Source organism: Poecile atricapillus, chromosome 2 (genome assembly GCF_030490865.1).
Source record: "Poecile atricapillus isolate bPoeAtr1 chromosome 2, bPoeAtr1.hap1, whole genome shotgun sequence".
NCBI lineage: Eukaryota > Metazoa > Chordata > Aves > Passeriformes > Paridae > Poecile > Poecile atricapillus.
In genome coordinates this window covers 23,580,404-23,601,516 of record NC_081250.1, presented here as the reverse complement: position 1 = coordinate 23,601,516, position 21,113 = coordinate 23,580,404, and the positions used below count along the sequence as shown (strand labels likewise).

The 21,113-nt window shown below is 39.2% G+C and overlaps 3 protein-coding genes across 7 annotated transcripts in view; 1 reads left to right on the top strand and 2 right to left on the bottom strand.

Annotated features, from left to right (window-relative positions):
- Positions 1-471: 471 nt before the first annotated feature.
- GATAD1 (GATA zinc finger domain containing 1) lies at positions 472-6,455 on the bottom strand. Its single transcript, XM_058833780.1, has 5 exons — positions 6,120-6,455; positions 5,879-6,004; positions 5,505-5,564; positions 4,209-4,392; positions 472-3,466 (listed from the first exon to the last, which is right to left on the bottom strand). Exons 1-5 carry the CDS (start codon positions 6,336-6,338, stop codon positions 3,276-3,278), a joined length of 780 nt encoding a protein of 259 aa, XP_058689763.1. The 5' UTR covers positions 6,339-6,455; the 3' UTR covers positions 472-3,275.
- LOC131575467 (collagen alpha-1(I) chain-like) lies at positions 6,437-6,838 on the top strand. The gene has a single exon (XM_058831051.1). It carries the CDS (start codon positions 6,437-6,439, stop codon positions 6,836-6,838), a length of 402 nt encoding a protein of 133 aa, XP_058687034.1.
- Positions 6,839-10,768: 3,930 nt separating this feature from the next.
- Positions 10,769-21,113, bottom strand: part of ANKIB1 (ankyrin repeat and IBR domain containing 1) — an 88,368-nt gene continuing 78,023 nt past the window's right edge. For 3 of the 5 annotated variants that reach the window (XM_058833768.1, XM_058833769.1, XM_058833772.1), the window contains 6 exons: positions 20,704-20,849; positions 19,932-20,110; positions 19,311-19,362; positions 16,039-16,150; positions 14,291-14,424; positions 10,769-13,945 (listed from right to left, as the gene is read on the bottom strand). In XM_058833768.1, coding sequence (XP_058689751.1) covers positions 13,193-13,945; positions 14,291-14,424; positions 16,039-16,150; positions 19,311-19,362; positions 19,932-20,110; positions 20,704-20,849 — 1,376 coding nt within the window. In that variant the 3' untranslated portion in view covers positions 10,769-13,192. The remainder of the gene's footprint in view (positions 13,946-14,290; positions 14,425-16,038; positions 16,151-19,310; positions 19,363-19,931; positions 20,111-20,703; positions 20,850-21,113) is intronic. The other 2 variants (XM_058833771.1, XM_058833770.1) reach the window with 2 other exon arrangements.

Below are 21,113 nucleotides of genomic sequence, written 5' to 3'. Positions count from 1 at the left end.
GACTAATTAAGGCCTTTATTAATAATACACAATATACCACCAACCACAATAAACCTACTCTTTGCTTCTTGTGTAATATTAATTTCAAAGTGGAAGACTGCATTACATGAAAGCAAAGCTATTGGATTGGCTTGGATACCAAGCTGTAGGGACCTCATCCAGCCTCTGCCAGGATGACTGAGATGATTGCCATGTAGCACAGCACAGCAGCAAGAAAGGAATCCCAGCCTCATTTTAGGAGCCCAAGGACCCACATGCTTATTTATCCATTGTATTTACATTACGTTTTCCCAAAAAGTATTCTGTCCCCAACAAAGCCATTGCCCAGAGAGAAACTCTTCTCCAGGATGTATTGTTTCAGTACAGTAAAGTTCACATGAAAGTTAAGGGCTACAGATTTCCTGCAATGTGTGCCTCAGGACACAGACCACATGTCTATATGGTATATTATATATATATATATTATAATATAATATGAGTATTTTATTGGTGCTCTGTGGCTTTTAGCTCTTGACTACAAGTTCCATCTGTAGAACTAAAATGCCTTGATGAAAATTACTGTTGGCTGGTCACAAAACTCTGGAGCTCAACACAAGGCCATAAACTCAGTAGCAGTGTATCCACTCACAGTCCAGCGATGCCAATATGAGACCTACCTACATTTTGGCATGGGGGATTACCAAGATAGAAAACAGAAGACAGAAGACAGAAGTGGGTGAACTCGGCTCCCTGCAGGGCATCAAAGCCTGTCCCCACAGGATCCTCTGATACCCCTTCTGCTGTTGAGTCCATTTTGCAGGTCTTCCTTTTGTCCTCCATTTTCCTAATATGAGAGAGACAAGGAATTTTCAGAGACATTGCTCTCAGAGATCCCACTCTTCAGCTATGGCCATCCGTAAGAAGCTCTTTGGAGAGTCAGTCATTTTCCCTGTGTTACTGGGTGATATTCTGAACGCAAGAAAAACAGGACAGTGCAACAAATCAAATACCTATAAATCAAGTTGCAACATTTTAGTAACAGTCATTGCCTGCATATTCACTCTCTTTTGAGACCTTACAATCAGAATTCTCGATCATTTGAATTATTTTTTAACATTTTCCAGTATAATAAAAACTAAAATCAGAATACTTAGTGTTTACTGAAGGAAGTTGTTCCATAGCTCTCTGAAAAAAAAGCTATTTTTGTCTGTTTAGACTGGAGTTGGAAGTATAATACTTTAATCACCAGCAGCACTGAACTTTAGAAAGGTGTATTCTGATGAAAAATGAATTGTCCCTTTTATATTACATTTTATTGACTAAAACAATACCATTGACAAATAAGGCAAACGGCAAAAAGTACTTTTCATTTGGTGTACCTTGTAGGAACTCAAAAAACCAAAACAATGTAAGCACTGTTTTCCTCATTCCTATGAGGATTTGAGAAGGAAAGCAGCTAGGCTTCATGGCACTCAATGACCATCAAGGTTTTTTCCAACCCTGATAATTCAGGTAAGGTAAGACAGCCCACAGAAGAGGACAGGTCCATGGATTATGCTGAGGCAGCACAGGGACTTTACAGTGATCCCAAGAAAATCATTGTGGACTGCAGAGAAAGGAAGGAAAACATTTGAGTCAAGGGAGTCACTCTGGCTACTGTAAATACAAGACTTGTTATTTTTATTTTTTTTGTTGTTGTTAATAAATAAATAAAAAAAAAATCCAGAGGAATTGAAAGGAGAGAATGGAGAGAAGTGAGGTCATCTCAGGATTAATTACTGCAAGACACTGAACATGGGCACATATCTTTGTAAACAACTGAGGATTAAGATTTAACTCTAAACAATATATTGCTAACTTCTGAGCATTCTGAATTATTGACAGTATCCCTTAACTTTCACATCTATTCCCTTATGGCTGATTGTTTTTCCTTGTATTTGAAGAGGGCAGAACAGAGGCTGCAGGCTGAAACAAATCTATCTGGTTCCTGCCCTCACAGGTCCCATTGTATTAAAAGTTGTCAATACCTGAGACTTTCAAATATGTTTCATCTTAAATCAAAGCCCTTTATAAAGTTAAACATAAGCCTAATGCAATATTTTTATGCTTTTATACAATGTCTTAAAGGTGATTTTGGCCTTCTGGGTGGTAGTCACATATGGTCATACAAAAAAAAAAAACAAAACAGAAAAGATCAGTACACTTAAACTTAAGGCCACTTACAGCTGTTATCCTTCACAGGCAGCAGGAACCACTAAGCCCTTGGAATCCAGGCCATACAAGCACATCTCGTCATGCTTGGAGCTGACTGGCTTGTAAAAAGTTTTGGGCAGAAAACTTCATTGGTATTTTAGTATGTAGCATTTTTCCCATTCTGCTATTTAAACATTTTCCTTGTCATCCTGAGACTGTCACTACACAAAATTAGTTTTTATTTCCCTTACCAATTTTTTTTTTCATTTAAATTGCCTGACCTTTTTTTTTCTTCTTACCTTCATTAATTGTGAAGACTGAAAAAAGAATTTAAAATACATTTTATGAGTCCAAGCTAACAGGCAAACAAATATCAACAATCTAAAACTCAAATCATATGTCAGTGTTGGCTTGCTCGGGAAATGCAGATCCACTTCTGCCATGAAGATGCCAGGATGGCAAATAACATTACTTTTTGAATTTACATCAAATTTTCCAGGAAATTTATGCCCTTATATAAGTAAGTTTAGCAGAAATCTACACACATAGGCCTACATTTGAGATTCAGATGAACAAAATTCCCTTAAAAGGTGACTGTTAGAGTCCCTCTTTGTGTTTGAGGTTTTAGTCTGGAGAAATCCAGGGAGATCATTCCTCTCCATGTAACAGAAAACTGTTAACTGCATCACTGACCATTTTAGTAATTTAGGTGAAGCTAGTCCTAAATTATTTAACAAGGAAATAAAAGCAGAAGTCACAGTTAATTAAATTAAACATTTATGTAAAATGCTGGATGATTATGTCTTTTAAATTCTTCTTCTGGAAAATAACTTAAAAAGTAAGAATGAACACTACAGGAAATTTTCAGAAGTCAAAGACAACATGAAACTTGTGGTTTTGTCCCAAGATGAGCAATAATGTCTGAAGAATAGAGCACTGAAATGAAAACTTCCACTTCAAAGATCTGATGTATCTAAAGTTAATAAATACCATAATCTGTAAAGTAAACCAGCACATTTTATAATTTTTAAGACTTCTTGTACAGGTTTTACAAACTGGAGGATACACCCAAAATAGCTAGTGCAAAACAGTCCTTAAAAAAGTTATAAATGATTGGCTACAGTTTCTTTAATGGAGATTGCAGGAGTAGGTCCCACATGAGTCCATATATAGCCCTTCTCTGGCCTTGTAGGAACAGTAGGGAAGGGAGATGATCGAGATTTGAAATATTCCGAAGGTGCATGACAAACAAATTCTAAATATTCCATTTTCCTTGGGAGATCTTCTTCTGGTCCTAGGGAAAAAAAAAAAAAATCTTCAAAAACAAAACCTAAAGGCATAAATTTAATTATGTTGAATAAAAATATGCCACAACAGCCAACATTCCCTTACAGAACTGTCTTTCCAATCCATGACCATGGCTACCAAGGTAGCCTCCTGTATTAGGCAAGAAACTTCTACCTTTAATTTTGCTGAGCTGATCTTCCCCTTCATCTCATTTGAAGCATTCTGGTATTTGAGTGAAGTACTGTAGTTAATATATTTAAAATACATTATTTTTGTGTCCTGCCTGTCAGAAGGACTTTTCTGAATTACTAATTTTATCATCAGTAGCAGAATAGTCTCTGTTCCAGTGCTTGCATGCTATGTATTCTGAATACCCAGGATAAAGATCAAGTAATTCTTTAAAAGAAACAACTTGGACTGGTATATCAGAATCAAAGTTATTATGGTTTAAACCTATCTATAGAGTAATAATTTGATCTTTAGAGCTGCACAACTGTAATTGTCCCCACAAACACTCAGATAATAACAGTATGAGATAATCACACACTGCAATAGTGGTAATCATATTATGTGTACAAGATAAATAGAAAGTGTTATTACAGTAAATGAGATGTTTACAAGATTAGAGTCTAAAATGTGGAACTTGGATAAAATACCTTGAGAAGCTAAAATGTTCATTTTAAAAATACAACTCTGCATTAGCGTTGGCACATCCAAGTAGTTGTATGAAGTGAAGGCTTAGAGATTACCTATGATATAGGATGCTGGGTCAAAACAGTCTTTGGGACTGGCTTGTGTAGGAATGAGCCAGGTTAGTGCAGCACTCTTTTCACAGTATTGGTCCTGAATAAACCCACGGATCTGAGCGTAGTATGTTCTTCCATCCTGCTCATCAACCACAGAAACAACATCTCCAATTTGGTAGTATACACCCTAGAAGACATACAAATGACACTGAAATCAAACAACCTGATTTTGTCAGCTTCACTTCACATTCTGATTCATATCTTAAGGATCAGTACCCTAAATTATCCTAAATTATGCCAGTCTTGAAAGGCAGCTTCAATTCAGCTACATGCAAGAGAATGGTGGCATACGAAAGAAAGGTGTTTGTTCTTAAAACAGATAAAAAGAATACAAAAAATCCCAAACAATCCTATTCACAACAACACCGCAAGGTATCAAAGTATTTTGATATCCTTATTTTACATAAGGAGGTTAGATAGAAGTTTTGATATAATTCTTAGGAATTTCTGATAAAAACAAACACATGAGACAGTAATTCTTTTCTGAACTGGTCAACAGCAATCAAGAAATTCATCTGGAATGCCAGGCATGAAGCATCAGGTCACTGGAGAGCACATGGAATCTCAGGCCACCACTGGCTGTGCAGTCTCCCAATGCCTTATCCTGACTTTTCTGGGGAGGAAAAAGGGGAAAAATCATTCTGTTTGCTTGTACTGCTGGGAAACAAAAGCAAATTTCAGAACTTTAGAACACCAACACCTTGGCAGGCTGGTAAAGCTGCTTTCAAGCATGAATGTGAGAAAGTTCCCTCCCGCTTCACTGCAAGTGCCAACAGATCTCCCAGGATGTTTGAGACTGCCTGCACCAGCTCTCAAATGGGAGCCAGCTGACATGCTGGGGCATTGCAACCCACACCTTCTGTGGGAAATATGTTCTGCACCTAAGGTAGGAAATATCACACAAATCTAAATAATCATCTGCAGTCACTTGACCTCTGAACAGTGCAAGTTAAGTTTAAAAATGCTGACAGCAATAATTACAAAAAAAAAAAAAAAAAGCATTTTTTCCTGGAATAGAGAAACCTGGGACAATGATAACTATTTAAACTACTCAGGTAAACTACCTGGCAAGACTTAATGGCAATAACTATGGCAAACCAAAATCCTACACAATTGTTAGGCAAGGAAGAACAGTTTCTGTGACTATATCCCTAGCGCTTTCACTGTCCATGATAATTATTGAAATTGGAAACAGAAACAGGATAATCATTTTTGCAAATAGATTTGTATAAGCCATACCTTATAAAAGATTGATTCCGCTGTAATTATAGTGGATACGGACTCAGGAGCCTTGATGGGCTAAGAAAAGAGCACAGAAATAGAAAATCAAGAGCATTAAAACAAATCAACCATAAAGTTCAAGAAATTGTTTTTTCATTTTAGACAACATAGAGATACATTATCTTCTACGAAACTAGCAAACATTCTTACTTTAAAGCTCAAAGCTACACAGCAAACGTTTTCATCTCCAGGATTTTATGTGGAGAAGCGAGTGCAGAAGTCCCATGACCGGTTTCTCTTTCCACTCCTCCCGCGGGCTCCGTGCCCGCCCCAGCCCGGCACAGGCTCCGGACCCACCCGCGGCCCCGGCGCTCTGCCACGCACCGCCTTACGTTTTTGAGCTTGAAGATGTGCCTCCTGCCCTTGCCCTTGGTGGAAACCTTCTTCTCCGCGGCGGGCGCAGACTTGTACTTGGTGTTCCTGAGCCGCGCGGAGCGGCGGTGGATCTCCTGCTTGCTCTGTGGGGAACAGCAGGATGAATACAAGGGGGACGGCCCGAACACCCCGGCCCCAGCTCCGCCCGGCCCCGCCCGGCCCCGGCGGCTCCATCACTGTCACCCTCGGCCTCCTCACCTGCTTCCCTCCTCCCCCGCCGCCGCCGCCGCCGCTGCCGCTGCTGCCGCCGTTGCTGTGCTGGGCGGCGGCCGAGGTGGTGGCGAAGGCGGCGGGGGGTGGCGGCGCCGAGCGGGCCGTGCAGTTGTTGCACAGGATCTCGCCCTGCCCGCCCTTCTTCCACATGGAAGAGGACGTGCTGCGGCACACGCTGCATGTGGGCTTCAGCCCCAGCGGCATCGTGAGCGGGGCGTGGGGTCCGCGGGCCCGACAGCGAGCGGCGGGAGCGCGGCGCCCACAGCGGCCCCCGTGCAGGCCCCTTCCCGGCGGCGGCGGATATGGCTGCGGCGGGGCCGGGAGCAGCGGGGCCGGGCCTGCCCTCTGCTGGCGGCGGCCGTGCCCCGGAGCCAAAGGGGTCCCGGAGCCGAAGGGGTCCTGGAGCCGAAGGGGTCCCGGAGCCAAAGGGGCCCCGGAGCCGAAGGGGGCCCGGCCCTCCCAGGGGCTGCTGTCGCCTCGGCCGGAGCCGTGGCGCAGAGAGCGGTGTCCCCTCAGTGCCGGCGAGGGACGGAACCGGGCAGGGGGAAGGCCCGCTGGGTGCAGTTATGGCTGGTCAGCCTGGAGAAGGTCGTGGGGAGACCTCGCAGCACCTTCCAGTATCTGAAGGGGCTACAGGGAATCCAGAGAGGGACTCTTCATCAGGAACTGCAGTGAGAGAACTGGGGGGAATGGGTACAAATTGAAAGATGGAGTATTTAGATTAGATATTAGGAAGAAATTCTCTACAGTTAATGTGGTGAGATACTGAAACAGGTTGCCCAGGGAGGCCGTTGATGCCCCAGCCCTGGCAGTGTTCAAAACCGTGCTGGATAAGGCCTTGAGCAACCGGGTGTAGTGGGAGGTGTCCCTGCTCATGGCAGGGGGTTGGGACTAAGGATCTTTAAGGTAGCTTCCAACCCTTAACATTCTGTGATTCTGTGAAGCAGAAACCATCTCTGGTTCCGTTCCTGTTTGCAGGTTGTGCCAGATGCTGTCATTCAAGGGTTTATGGCTGTCACTCCTGTGGCTCAACAGAAAATCAGGGGACAGGAGATGGACTGCAATGATTGTCCTGATTCAGGATGAAGTGTTGGTGGATCTTGGCCTCAACATATGCCAGTTTTTGACTTCATTTAGATTAAATATTTGGAAAAAATCCTCTGCTTTGAAGGTGGTGAGGCACTGGAACAGGCTGTCCAGAGAAATTGTGGATGCCCCATCCCTGGAAGTGTTCAAGGTCAGGTTGTGTGGCGCTCTGAACAACCTGGTCTAATGGAAGGTAACCCTGCTTGTGGCATGGGTAGTTAGAACTAGAAGATCTTCAAGGTCCCCTACAAACACAAACCACTCTATGATTCTGTGCCACTCTTGCATGGAACCTCAGTCATGTATCAAGGCCAGGGAATGAACACGTGCCTTTGTGAAGCTTTGAGAGCCAAATGCAGCAACCAACCTAACAGTGGTTCCTCACCTGCTGCCACTCACATGGCCCCTGGCCATCCCACATAGATGTTTTTCTAGTCAGATGTTATGAAAGAAATGCCCCATCATGCATGAGGTTTTGCAGTCTCTTAGTTCTCATATTCAGTTTCCATCCTTAGGGTTTATTTAAAGCTTCTTTGGTGCAAATGAAATTGATTTTTGTCTTGTCCTCAGTGGACACAAATAGCCATAATTTGCAGGGATCTGTTAACAGATGCTCCCCTTATGCAGCATGCAGTGGATGCAGGGTCTGCCTGGGTTGGTACCGGCTCATGGACAGTTGTATTTAACCTCTTGCATGCCTCTTTCACACCAACTTTCACTTCCTTGTCTCCAAATTTATTTCTCAATTTTGATTTAAATCGTGATTTACCTTCTTTTCAAGCTGTTTATACTTATCAGGTGCAGATTTTTTGTTTTCTGTTTCTTTAATGCATCTCTCTGTAGTTGTATTTTGCAGATCAGTGATCTCTCAGAGCCCTTAAGCTCTTCCCACAAGTTTTTTTTTTTTGTAGCTTCTGCCTGCTTTTGTTCCCAACCACCCACCTCAGCAATCCTCCACTGCTGGGCCCCTCTCACTGCCATCACGTTGGCATAGCTTCACTAGTCTGTGTGACATGAATGACAATGTCCATTTCTGTCCAGATAAGTATCTAATACTTTGTGAAGGTTTTTATCTAGTGAATTTTTATAAGATTTATTGCTAATGGATAGCAAATAAAAATGGCAATAGTTGTTTTTTTTCAACTCCAGTTCTGCAATCTTCCTGGCTTCTAATCCCTTGGTCTTTCTGAAACCATGTGCAGGGTCTTTTTTGTCACAAATGCAGAATATGTGTGGTTTACATATATATGTATACTCTTAATTAAATATTCTACTGCATATTTTTAATAACTTCATTCACCGTGATTATTCTTTCTGTTTTTAAGTAATAACTTGAGTTTAAAAAAACCCAAATCAATAAAGCTCAAGCTTTAAGAAACTTAATCTGAGGTGATAGTTTAAGATAATTCAAAAATGGTTTAAAGAACCGTTTCTTTGTTGTCAAAAAGTTTTAAATCAGTATTTCTTGAAAAATGTGGTTTTCATTTCAATGGAACCACAGTAAAACAACATTTTGAGATTTCAGTTTTCTTGGTAATATTACTCTGTTGCCCTTGTGTCAGACCAGAGAGGCAGGGATTGCTGTCAGTGGTGTCTGATCATCCCTACCTCACCTGGAAGGTGACACAAATAACAGTGGTTATGATGTTTTGTCAGAAATTACACCCAGCATGTCTTTTATCTTAGGCAATAGCTGAAATGTTCTGAGAGTTGCTGACTAGCTGGTAGTTAGGGGTAGAAGGAGAGGTGGGGCTCCGGACTTCCTAAAATACCCCTCTCTCCAGAGGATCCCAAGCCTTAAAATGATCCCAAATTTTGAGCATCCTCTTCAGTTTCCTGATTCTCTTTAACTAGCTTCTCTTTGGGGCTAGAGTGGGTTACCTCAGTCTGAGGCCTGGCTGGGAGTGGCTGATGCAGCTGAGGCATTTTGAGCTGTATAAGCTCAGCTAAAGTTGCAGAGTAAATGTTTTCTTCCAATTAAAGTGTATTTTCAGTTTATTTTTACCGCAATAAGAGAAAGGGCTGCCCTTTGAAGTCATCAGAGCCCATCCCTGCTCAGTGAAACTTCCAATGCAGCCTCCACAAAGAAGTGGAGGAAATAAAATGTTGGCTCCACCTGTGGAGGGGGACTGTGTTAGAGACACACTGGCTGTCAGTACAGAACTGTTTCTTCTTGGGAGCTCTTGGTGAGTGTGGTTTTTATTAAAAGTGATGCACATCCCCACACACTGCTCATTTCCTGCTTCAGTAGATGAATTGTTCTGCAATGGATTTAATTGCATTGCTTCCTCCTAGCTTCTTGCTGCTATCCTACAGTCAGCTGGCTCACAGCTGAAGAATCCTTTATTCTTATTATGTGTGTGTCACTGTTCCACAGTCAGCTGCAGAGGATGCACACCGAGTGCTTCTCCAGAAATATTTGTATTGTAAATGCATGAAATTTGGTATAAAGCTCATGGACTGGTGCACTCTGCATTTCCACATGGTTCTCTTCTAAGGTTCTGTACTTAATAGCTCTCTTGTGAGAAAAGCAGCTTGTATTCCCTTAATTCCCAGAACCACAACTGATGCTATTCTTGAAATGTGTTGCACAGTTATTACTTGCGTAAGTAATACGCATCTGTCTTTGCAGCTTTTGCCTCTTATTCTTAATAATTCAAGCTTGTAGTAGAGCCAAGAATTCACCCTGGATTTTGTGAGGCCTTTGGGTTTTGGCCCTCTTGAAGGACATGGGTAGGTAAAGCAATGGCACAGATGACATAAACTGACCACGACTACTTGGTTCTTTCAAGGCATGTTAAAGCTGTCTCTTGAGCCAGACAATTGCTTGTAAAGAAACTGGCTATCATTGTGTCCATGTTTTGGCTTCCATTCTCACCAGCCTCCATGAGGATTACAGTAGCATGCCTTCTGTGAGGGTGCCGAGGCACTGGAACAGATTGCCCAGAGAAGTTGGGAATGCTCCATCACTGGAAGTGTTCAAGGCTGGGTTGGATGGAGCTCTGAGCATCTTGGTCTAGTGAAAGGTGTCCCTGTGCATGGAAGGGGGATTGGAAGAACATGGTCTTTAGGTCCCTTCCAACCCAAACCAGTCTGTGATTCCATGATCTTGGCATGCTTGGTGGAGGAAGTTGAAATTACTGTAACAATGAACAAAATAGTTTAATGCTATTAATGTAACAGAGACACTCTGGAATTTCCTGGTAACAATGAAGAGTGGATATTAAGTGCCACTTAAGTAACACTAATTAACAGAATCGTTCACAAAAATTAGTCCCTCCTCTTTAGCACCACTATTTGTAGTGATAAGGCATTACTCTACAAAGAACCCGTGCACAGCATGGCTGTAACAATTAAGACAAATTCTATTTTAGATTTTTTTGAAAGCTTAATGATGGTACCTTATATTTACAAATCAAAACATTCAGCTTACTACATGGTGTCCAACTAATCTGGCACAGTACCGAACATACCCTAAAAATGTCCATCAGCAGTCTCAAGGATCTGCTACAGAAACCCTAAGATGTAATGAGACAGAAAGGAATTAGTTTAAGTAATAAATGTTTAATCAAAGAATTTTACATATTATTAACAGCATTCATTTGGCCAAACATCTACATGGTTGTAGTATCCTACTTGTATATAAAGTGGGAATGTATCAAGTATAGACTATGAAAGTGCAAATAACAATTCAAGGTTAGAGTAATTTTTTTACATTATAAAATTAACAGGTTTACAAAATAGTCTTGCCAAACTTTTATTTTTGAATTGTAAAGTCAATGACTATGGTGTTAAAATAAGTACCAAGAAAATACAAATTTAATAGTCTAATTTCATGCTCATAAGAGTAACACGGAAACAATGGATATACTGCACAACCTAACCAAATTACATAAAACCAGAACCCACAAACTTCACTATCTTCACAGAGAGCACTCTTACATATCTTACTGCAACTTTGCAAGACATCTCAATGCAATGCACAATCTTTTTGTGAGAATCTTTCTATTCAGAAATTACCATTCAAGGAAGCTATGTGAGTTAAACAACTTTCAGACCAATTCATGATGACAGTTCATGAAGGACCATTTTAGTTGAAGGACTTTATACCTATAGGTATTTTTCAAAGGCTCAATATTTTGTCAGGAGTAGGGTGGCTAGAGGAAAAGTTGGAAAATTATTCAGACTATTCTAATTTAGTCTCTCTAAAGATGCTTGAAAATGGACAAGATTTTTATGGGGTGAGGGTAAAATATTCTTATTTCATTTTTTACTAATATGAACCTTGTAACTGCAAGGTTCCAAAGCTGGATTTGCATGAATTAGTTACCAAAACATTCACTTAAACTCACAGTAATCAATACATAAACTTTGCTATCATGACACTTGCCTATACACACTCAGTAGTAATAAACTTTTATATCATATCAACAAATCTCTGGTAACAGTTAAGCAAAACTTAAAATGGAGTGTATGTAATTTGCTCATGTTATGAAAAGTTTTGATTATATGTAATTAAAACAGCCATTTGAACAACTTATTCTAGTTGTAATTACATACTGTACCATTGTATCTCACTAACTGTAGATCAATGCTTTTAAGCAAATCTAAAACCAGTATTTTTGTTTTTCACGGTACAACAACTAGGAAAAGGTTTTTTTGTGGTTTGTTTTTTTTCTTTTTTAATTTTTTTTTCTTACACTAAACAGTAATCACACAGCAAATGAATATTGTGCAATTGAACAAATACCTAGTAGTGTTTTGTATATGCAAAAACACTGACTGAACGTTTAGTTATTTACTGTAAAGGCAAGGCCATGGGTGGTTTTATGGAGGTCTTTGCAATTAATAGCATAGTTACTCCAGAACAAACACTGAATTTGAATTACTTGTTTAACTGTGGCAACTATCCAGTTGGGTTAGGCAAAGGCACCGTAACATGTTGAGCAGGATGTGTTATCTGAACTTTTAAGTGTGGGACTGGCTAATATATGAAAATTCTGTATTCCTATATTTTTATAAAATGTTATCATTAAAAGTAATTGCACTATTAGTGCATAAAATGCTTCGTAGAATTATGAAAACAAAGAACTATGATTGCACTTCCATTAAAGTGTCTCAAAATACAGCATAGCTGTTGCTAACTCACTGTATTTTAATATTTAAAATAACTGTTTAACAGCAGCATTAGGTTTTATTAACTTAAGATACAGGCTACATTTAATTAAATGCAGTCACCATGGCAACATACGCCAGTTAAATTTAGAGAAGCAATGCTACCCAGTGGTTTCTTTCACTGCTAAGAATTGTGGGATTAGTTGGATAGAGTAACACTGCACTGTTTCATTAGGCTACTGCCAGTTAACTTTCACAGTTTGGCACATTTGGACTGTAAATAGACATGAAAAAATCTTTGATTTTAAAGGGAAAGAATATCCCCTAAAACTTGTTCCTGGAGCAGTACTACACAGAAGCATTAAATACCTCCGTTCACACTGCTAACAAAAATGAAACGAGTAAGGAAAAGTTGTGGAAAACAAAACCAAAATGCAAATGAGCTGCTAGATGTTATTTTGGTGAAATTATGAGTTCTAAAAAACGGAATAAACTATTTTTTAGGAAAACCAACCAAAATAATCGGTGTAAGCCTTTAATCCGTACTTTCAAGTTAAGGATCATCAACCTAAGGCTAAACAGATGCTGCATTGTATTAGGAATGTGGAATACAACCTACTTATTCCTTTCTCTTGAGAGCAAAAAGGCAAATACTACCTAATTAAATGCAAAGTATATTCCTTGAAAGGTTCACATTATTATGAAGAACTACAATTCAAGAGAACTCCTAAATATCCGTTGGTATGTCAGTGGTTACAACTGAGCTGCAATTATGTGGATCAAAGCCTCCATAATGCTTACTCCACATACTGTACCATCTGTCACCACCATTCTTTTACTCCAGATTTACTTTGTATTCATACCAAATGCACATGTTCAGTCCATTCACTTGAGGTTTGAGGAGTCTGACTTGAACTATCTCCTGAAGCATCTAGGGCGCTTGTTACCTCCCTGTTATTATCACCAATTTGTGATACTGTTTCACTTGGAATAATGTTTTCTTCAGAAGTGCTTTCCTCTGTTTGGGTTCCTCTGCCTTCATTTTTGAGTGCATCCTCAAACAGTGCATGCTCTTCCTGAGGCTCCAGCCCTGTGTCTGTAAGATTTGGTTGCCCTGCTGACCCATCTTCAGTATTGGGATGCTGTGACTCCTCATCTGTTTCTGTACTTGTTGAGGGGATCAGAGCAATACTCTGTGGGTTCATGTCATGAAACCAGGCCATAATATTTCCAAGCAGATTTTCATTGGTATTGGGATCTTGACTGCTGGATTCAGCATCGCTTGATGTTGAGTATAATCCACTTCTTGTCTCGCTGCAGGGGTGGGAATGAAGACGATCAGCTGAGAAGGGATCATTGCCTGTACCCAGTCTCATCAGACTGTCACCAAGTTCTAGCAGCTCAGAGCTGCTCAAAGCACCCCTTGGGTTGTCTATACTTATGGGAGCAGAGTCCAGTCTTGTAGGCAAAGAGGTACCTATTGCTCCTAAAGATGCCTCATTACTTAGAAAGTCTCTAGTTTCTTCATCTATGGCCAAGCCAGATTCTTGTAATGACAGCTGAATAGCTAGCAGGATGTTTGGGTCATCTTCATCCAGAGAACTCAGAGCCTGTGGAAATACATAAGGTTGCTCTCAGAATAAAACTTGCATCTTGTTACACATTTTGGATGAAAAGTTATTTTGGCTCAAATCTGAAATTAATTCATTATTCCTACATGTCCTTTATCAGAATCAATTTTTTCCAACAGAGCTAACAACGTGATTGAAAAAGTAACTCTTGTAATGTCAGTGATTGTTTAGCAATTCTTACCATTGCGAATGTGTAATTTGTTGTCCTAGATTCTCCCTTTCTCCTTGAAGAATTAAGAAAATTTGCAGAGACAAAATGACACAGAAAGGCAGAGCAGAGAGCAAGCAAAGCAGAGAGAATGGAAAAGAGATTAGGGGAGGTACCTGAAGAGAATCCTGGTTTTCAGAGCGACTGACAGGGGTATAGTCATGAAGCGAAGAGCTGTGCAGAATACCCATAGAAGCTGAACTCACCATGGAGGTGCCATGTCTTCTACTGCTGCCACCTTCCTGAGTGTCTGTTTGGGCAATCAAAACAAAAGCGGTTGAAGAACCAGCGAGAAAGCCTCCTCCACTGTGATTTACTGACAGAATCTCTTCCTTCCTTTTGGATTCTAGTTGTGTAATTTTACTCCCTTATTCACTCTGAATGAAAGAATCCAAACCACTCCTTCCACATCAGCTCTCACACAGTGGTGAAACACCAACCTCACTGTTTTAGGAATGACTGCCTGGCTCATTTGTCTGTCCTGCCCTCAATACCCTTCTCTGTGGAAGCATGGGCTATGCCATTGGGAGCATGGGCAGAAGGGGCAAAGTGCTTCTAAGGCACATACATGATTTATGGAAAGCCCTGAAAATGACTGCATGTGGACACAAGTACAGGATGCATTTACAGGTGGATTACAAATCACGTTTGCCCATTTCTCTGTTCTTTCAAAGACAAAACCTCTGCTGTAATGTTAACATTATAATAGCTTTTACTGTAACATTGCAGCACAATTAAGAGTAGAGTTGTTAGTGACTACTTCAGCAATTACTGACATTGCTGTTTTCTTAAAAACAACAAAAAATAGAAGAAAGATGCGGTTTCCAGAAAAAACTGCTCTGCAATAAAAATAAATGTAAATCTTTTGACTTTGGAAAATGGAATTTTCCACTCCAAAACTCAAAATGTGAGACTGAAATAAAATAATATTCACTTGCATGCTTTAACAGCGTGCACTTGGCCATCGCTACTATATCCAAGCATTCAGTCAAAATCTAGTCCTTGAACTAACATTCAAGTTTTGCATTTTATTTAATTAAAATTAATTTTAAAATTAAAATTAATTAATAGGGAAGAACAAAAGTTCACCAAAATTTTGATTACTTTTTCTAAAATAAAAGATGCACATGATCCTTTCTTCTCAATAAAAGATCCCTCCTTTTGGTTTTAAAGAACAAGCTATATATTAAGTTCCTGAGACACAGCAATGAGAGTTTGTGCAGCATGGCTAAGAGACTGAGCACACAGACTGGCAGCTCTGCAGAAACAGTATCCCAGTATGATTTGGATTCAAGCTATTTCTGTACCTTTGCTAAAGTTCTAGCAGAACTGAGCCAGCCCAGACAGCCAAGGCACAGAGAGACCTTCAGGGACTGTACTACCAGCCCTCAGAAGAGCAGCTGGAAGTCACAGCTCAGGCCAAATTCTTTCCTGGCTGCCTTTGCTAATACAGCTTCTGAGGAGAGTTTTGGAATACAGCCTTAGGATGCCCTTCCACAGGCCTGTAGCCTCTACATTCTATGCACAACTGGTTCTTTTCATTGGTGTAGAAGACCTGGTGTATGCACGAGTGATCTTCAAAATTTCTTCAGAAAAGCAAACCTGTGCTGGACAACTGAGGAGTTTTTAGTGGGAAGATCAATGCATTTCTCTTTCAGAACACCAGCAGCCACAGTGAAGTCAACAACACTTCCAAAATCACATTAAAAAACCTGCAGAGACAAGCCTTTATTTGTATCCTGGAAAATACAGCAATGTATCTGAAACTTCTTTAAAGTGTATCCACAGAAGAACAAACACTGTGGTCTCTACTAGCGACTTCTGAAGCAGGAAGAGAAAGAACCAGCCCCAGCGAGGTCCGTACCTAATGTACTCTCACTGGGGTCATCAGGGTCTGGAGTATTACTCAGCAGACTGTGCATGTCTCCACGTCGACGCTGTCTGTGCCTCCTCCGATACTGAAATTCAGCATATTCCTGCATAAACCAAAGGTTACAAAACACAGGGCAGCATGCAATACTATTTTTCTGAGCAACAAGCACCACATTTTTATAAAAAATGTGTGATTTTATATGCTTATTATAAAATCATCTGCTTTCAGAAAAATGAATTGCAAATTGTATCATGCGACGCTTAACATAAATAACAAAAAAATCCAAGGTAATCCTAAATCTATAAAACAACAAATTAGCAAAGAAAAATTAACTAGATGTACTACCAACATTTTAATACTTGCAATCTCCTTTTTTAACAATTCCAAGAACATGTTCCTTGTTTAAAATCTTTGACTCCAAACTTTATGTATGCAGACATCGACACACTTTTTAATAAATGCATACCCAGTGATTTTAGAACATAAAAATAATTGATGTGAATTAGATCAATACATTATCTCAGAATCTCTGGTGCCAGCAATTGGCAGTAGAAAATAACCTCGAAAAGACTACAGAAAGCTGGTAGACATACAGTGGGACTTGATACACTTTTCCCAGACTCCAGGACACTATGGCTCCAGAACTTCTTAAGCTGTATCTGAGACTCTTCTACTGGACAGTCTATGACAGATTTTTATTCCATGAATTACAAATCTCCTCTACTTTTGCTGAACTTGAGCTGCTAGTGAGCCATACCATATTGATTTGAACTCCTGCAGCCTGTATTTTCTCATACTGTGTGTGCTTGGATAGTTTATATAGATAAGGAAAAGACTCTTGACCATATCAAGCTAATATCCCAATGGTTAATTATCTTTATACTTGGATCGATTTGGATATCTTTCCTAATATGAAGAAACTAGTTTTATGCTTGAAGGGAAGTTTCCAGGTATCTTTTCTGGTACGTCCAGCTGACACTGAACCTCTCTAGGTAGCACCTTGTGTAATTTCAGTTATTCATACACACAAGGCAATAAAACTATGCACAATGGTGCTCGCTCTTCTCTTCAGAAAAGAATACTGTTTTTATTTCTGTGAGCTCCAAGTTGGAAATCTGTAATCCAAAGGATTCATTTGGCCAAATGAATTGGGAAAGGTACACAGTACCATTAGTTTTCCTTTCCTATATTAACTCTTCATCATCAACATCTAAAGGACCTAAAACTTAAATCCAGAAGTGTTATTTCACTTACACAATGACCTTATTAATGTAGATGGTATTATGAGAGTATGTTTTTTTCCATGAACTTTCTCAGACCAAGTTCTTACTCATAATGACATAATGCAAGACAAAAGGAATAGTCACAAAATCATCTGTGTGGGCAGATTTTTTTCCATGGAAATGGTAAGAATATCAAAAAGTAGCTTTATTGGACCAGACAAAAGGTCCATTTAGCCCAATATTCTGTCTTCAACAGCAGTTAGTAGTATATGCTTGTTAGTCTATGGAACACCATAAAGAAACAAGGCAAACATGAAGTGATTCTTCTCTAAAATATTCTTCCAGCTTTTAGGGATCTCAGGGATTTTCTAAATGCAAGGCGGAGCCTTAAACAACAGAAAATTAAACCTCAATATAGAACAATATAGCTGAATTATTTAAAAAATATATAATTATATCACTGAATCAGAAAAGGAATCATGGGAAGTGGCCACTGAACACTAAGATTTATTCATCATACCAGATCTTAGCTCTCATTTGTTTTCAATAAAATAATAGATTTTACTAACAGCCACTTAATTTTTGGTTGGTTATTAACCTTTAGAAAGAGATCTTAATTACTACTTATGAAACCTTATTTCTTATTACATAGAACAATTTTCTACATGTGAGCAAAAGAAATTTTAATTTTGTTGGGTAGAAACATCTTGGTTTCACATAGTGTTCTACAACAACCAGCATTCCTTGCCAAAACCAGTAAGATTTTGTTTTCTATAATAATCTGGTATACACAGTCATTCTACTACCTGTCAGTAAAAGTACAGCTCTACGTAAAATACTTTGCAGTGAAATTCACTAAAATAAACAAAGATGACCATTATTAATTCTATAAAATTCCTTTAGCATAGGTGGTTGCAAGTATTCATGATAGCTACATAGCAAAGAAACCAACTTGCATCACACAGTGCTACATTTAGGCAAATCATAAAAACTCATAAGCAGATCATCTAAGCACAGCTGCAATTGCACCTCCTGCTAAACAGCTTTTCAACACATTTCTTATCAGCTTCTTCTCATAGCCACTTCCACTGATAATATAGTAATATCACAATGAGTTTGATGTTGGCAGATGTGGGATTATTTCACAAAAGGACTAAAGGAACTGGACAGGAGAAGCAGCTGATTTTTCGTAGAGAAGCGAGCCATGTTCTCACCAGCATGATGCTCACCAACAATAGCAAAGGAAATATATGGAAAAAGTACATGGAGTTTTCTAGGATGTTTAAAAATGACTAGCTAGAAAGAAAACAGCAAACAAGGAAATGTTGAAATGAAGTTTCCTTCCTTACTGAATGCTTTAATCTAATGTTCTTAAAACATTAAATAAAAATTAAGATGATAAAGAAAAGCTTTAGAGGAAGCTTCTCATTTTTCAGAGTAGAGTCTCAAAAACCACTCTTTCCCATATACAGATCATAAAAGATTTATTTAAACAATGATGATTTTTGTTCTTGGTAAAGTAGCAAAAATTAATGTCATTTGAGTTTGCAATTTCCATCCTGCTTCAGTACATAACAATAAAAATAAATATTTGAAGTATTTAACAATATTTAGAAGTATGCTTGCATGTTTTTGTTGGGATGGAAATTTTTTAGCCTTTTTGTGAAATTCTGCTGAACTGATATTGCATTCAAAAGTAATCTACAGAATTTCATACATTTATTACTTTAAGGTTCTCCAGCACACAGACAACAGTTTTTATTCCATTTTAAAGCTGGTTATGTACTTGGAAAATGAATGTGAAAGAGCTTGGCTAATGCCACCTTACATAACTTCATCCATGTTAGAGGCATTGTTTAGTCATTGCATAATTAGCCATGAATATATTTCCTTCTATTGTGAAATAAATGAAATGGAAAGCTTAACCAACTTGAAATGCTTCGACTCAAGGTAAGGAAGCTCTTCATGCAGATTGTGATCATACCTGTGTTTCTAGCATATGCAGAACTAAGTTAAAAAAATTAAAAAGAAATAGTTTACCTCAGGGGATGCAAATCCTAAATATTCCCAATCCCATGTTCCACCAGCAAAGCTATAAAATGGAAAGATACACCATCAAATTTAGAAGTAGGACAAATATGAACATCGTCTAGAGCTTCAAAACTTATTGAAATCTGAAAAATAGTGCAAAAATTGTAGCTCTTAACAAGCCTTTCCCTTTAATTCTTGACTCAAAATTTATTTTGAAAACCCTACAGTTAAATTGTTGACTATTCCAGAGATGGCTGATATGTTTAGCAAATACATAAGAGGTTTTTGAAGTGTACCAGGTATTTAGTGACAATCTTGATGGAAAAAAGTGAAATGGAAGCCATGACATTCAATCATTAATATATCACAAATGGGGAAGCAATTCAGGTTACGACGCACAGAGCAGTGATCCTCAAAAAGAAAAATATGTTTTTCCCCAAAGGCTGTAATTCCACAAGGATGAAATGTTCAGGAAAATGTAACTTTCACACTGATTTACAACCACCACACTTAGCATCCTCCTCAGATGAGGAGATGTTCTCTCCTGTCAGAGAACAGCAATGGACTCACCCACTTGGGCAGCTATCAAAAGAACAATTTCTGACTCGTGCAGTGTTTTGGGTGGATTACCTGCGCCTGGGTGCTTCTGGAGAGTCTGCAGGAGCAACTCCACGGGCCACAGAGGCCAGGAACTCCTGTCGCTTCTGCTGCACAAGACAAGCTGCTCGGATGATTTTATGGCGAGGTGTCCGAAGGTAAGGCCTGTTCACTTTCTGTGCAAGGTCTTCAGTGACCATTTCTAGGTCTGTCTGCAAGAGTTAATAATACAGAAAAAACAGTTTTACAGGGAAATGCAAATCAGGAAGAGTTCTCCATAAATACTGAGTGGAATGATATCCATTTTCCTGAAAATACCTTTGAAATACCAAAATACCCCAAAATATCTGCCCCATAGCCTACTCTTTTACTGACCTACATTCTGTCCTCCAGCTTGGAGCAGAATTTCCCTGCACTCTGAAATATTGAACATTTTCAGGGTACCTAAGGGACAGGAAAGGAGGCAGCAGTCCCAAGTACTCCCCCAGTTTTGCCTCCTCCCAGATGTCAAACACATCAGAAGGGAAAGAAAGAAAAGAGAAGCTAGAGAAGGAGATGAAGACTGAAGCTAAAATGTTACCCTCAGAAAGCAGACTAACAGGAAATTTTCTTACTTTCCCCTTCCATCTGTCCTTATCCTTTTCCTTTGCAAAGTGATATAAAAAATGTGCTACTTTTTCAAACTTGGTTACAAATATAAAACAGGTATGTCAGTTTTATACTACAAAACTGGCAGAAAGACACTGATAATGAATATAAAAAAAATAAAGTGCCATTAGGAAAGTAAAATATATCCATGTATTACCTGCATAAGTTCAAATATTTCTTTCTTTGTGCTTTTAGGCTCCAAAAAGAATCCATATGGATAAGAACACTTAAGAATGCGGCGAGTTTTTAGAAGCTCTTGCACTGCATCTTCAATGAATGTGGTATCAGGACAGCCTCCCTCAGCTGCAATACGAAACAAACACTGGGAAAGTACTTTCCTGCTGATGTCAGCATTACGTCTGTGCATATCAGTTAAATATTTTGCAAGTAAAGAGCAGCAAGTTCTCAATGACTGCACAGTGTTCTTACTAAAAGATAAGCACAGAACATTAGCTTCTACCTTACTAATGCTACTTCCTCCTTGAAGCTTTGGAATAGGTAAGATTTACTGTACATTTAACTTTCATCCAATGTTTACAAATTCTAGTACTGGAGGGATGACATCAC

Coding starts and splice junctions, on each gene's coding strand:
- LOC131575467 (XM_058831051.1), top strand. CDS start 6,437: ATGGCTGCGGCGGGGCCGGGAGCAGCGGGGCCGGGCCTGCCCTCTGCT.
- GATAD1 (XM_058833780.1), bottom strand. CDS start 6,338: ATGCCGCTGGGGCTGAAGCCCACATGCAGCGTGTGCCGCAGCACGTCC. Junction 6,005..6,119: donor GCGGGGGAGGAGGGAAGCAG/GTGAGGAGGCCG, acceptor TGTTCCCCACAG/AGCAAGCAGGAGATCCACCG. Junction 5,565..5,878: donor ACATCTTCAAGCTCAAAAAC/GTAAGGCGGTGC, acceptor CTCTTTTCTTAG/CCCATCAAGGCTCCTGAGTC.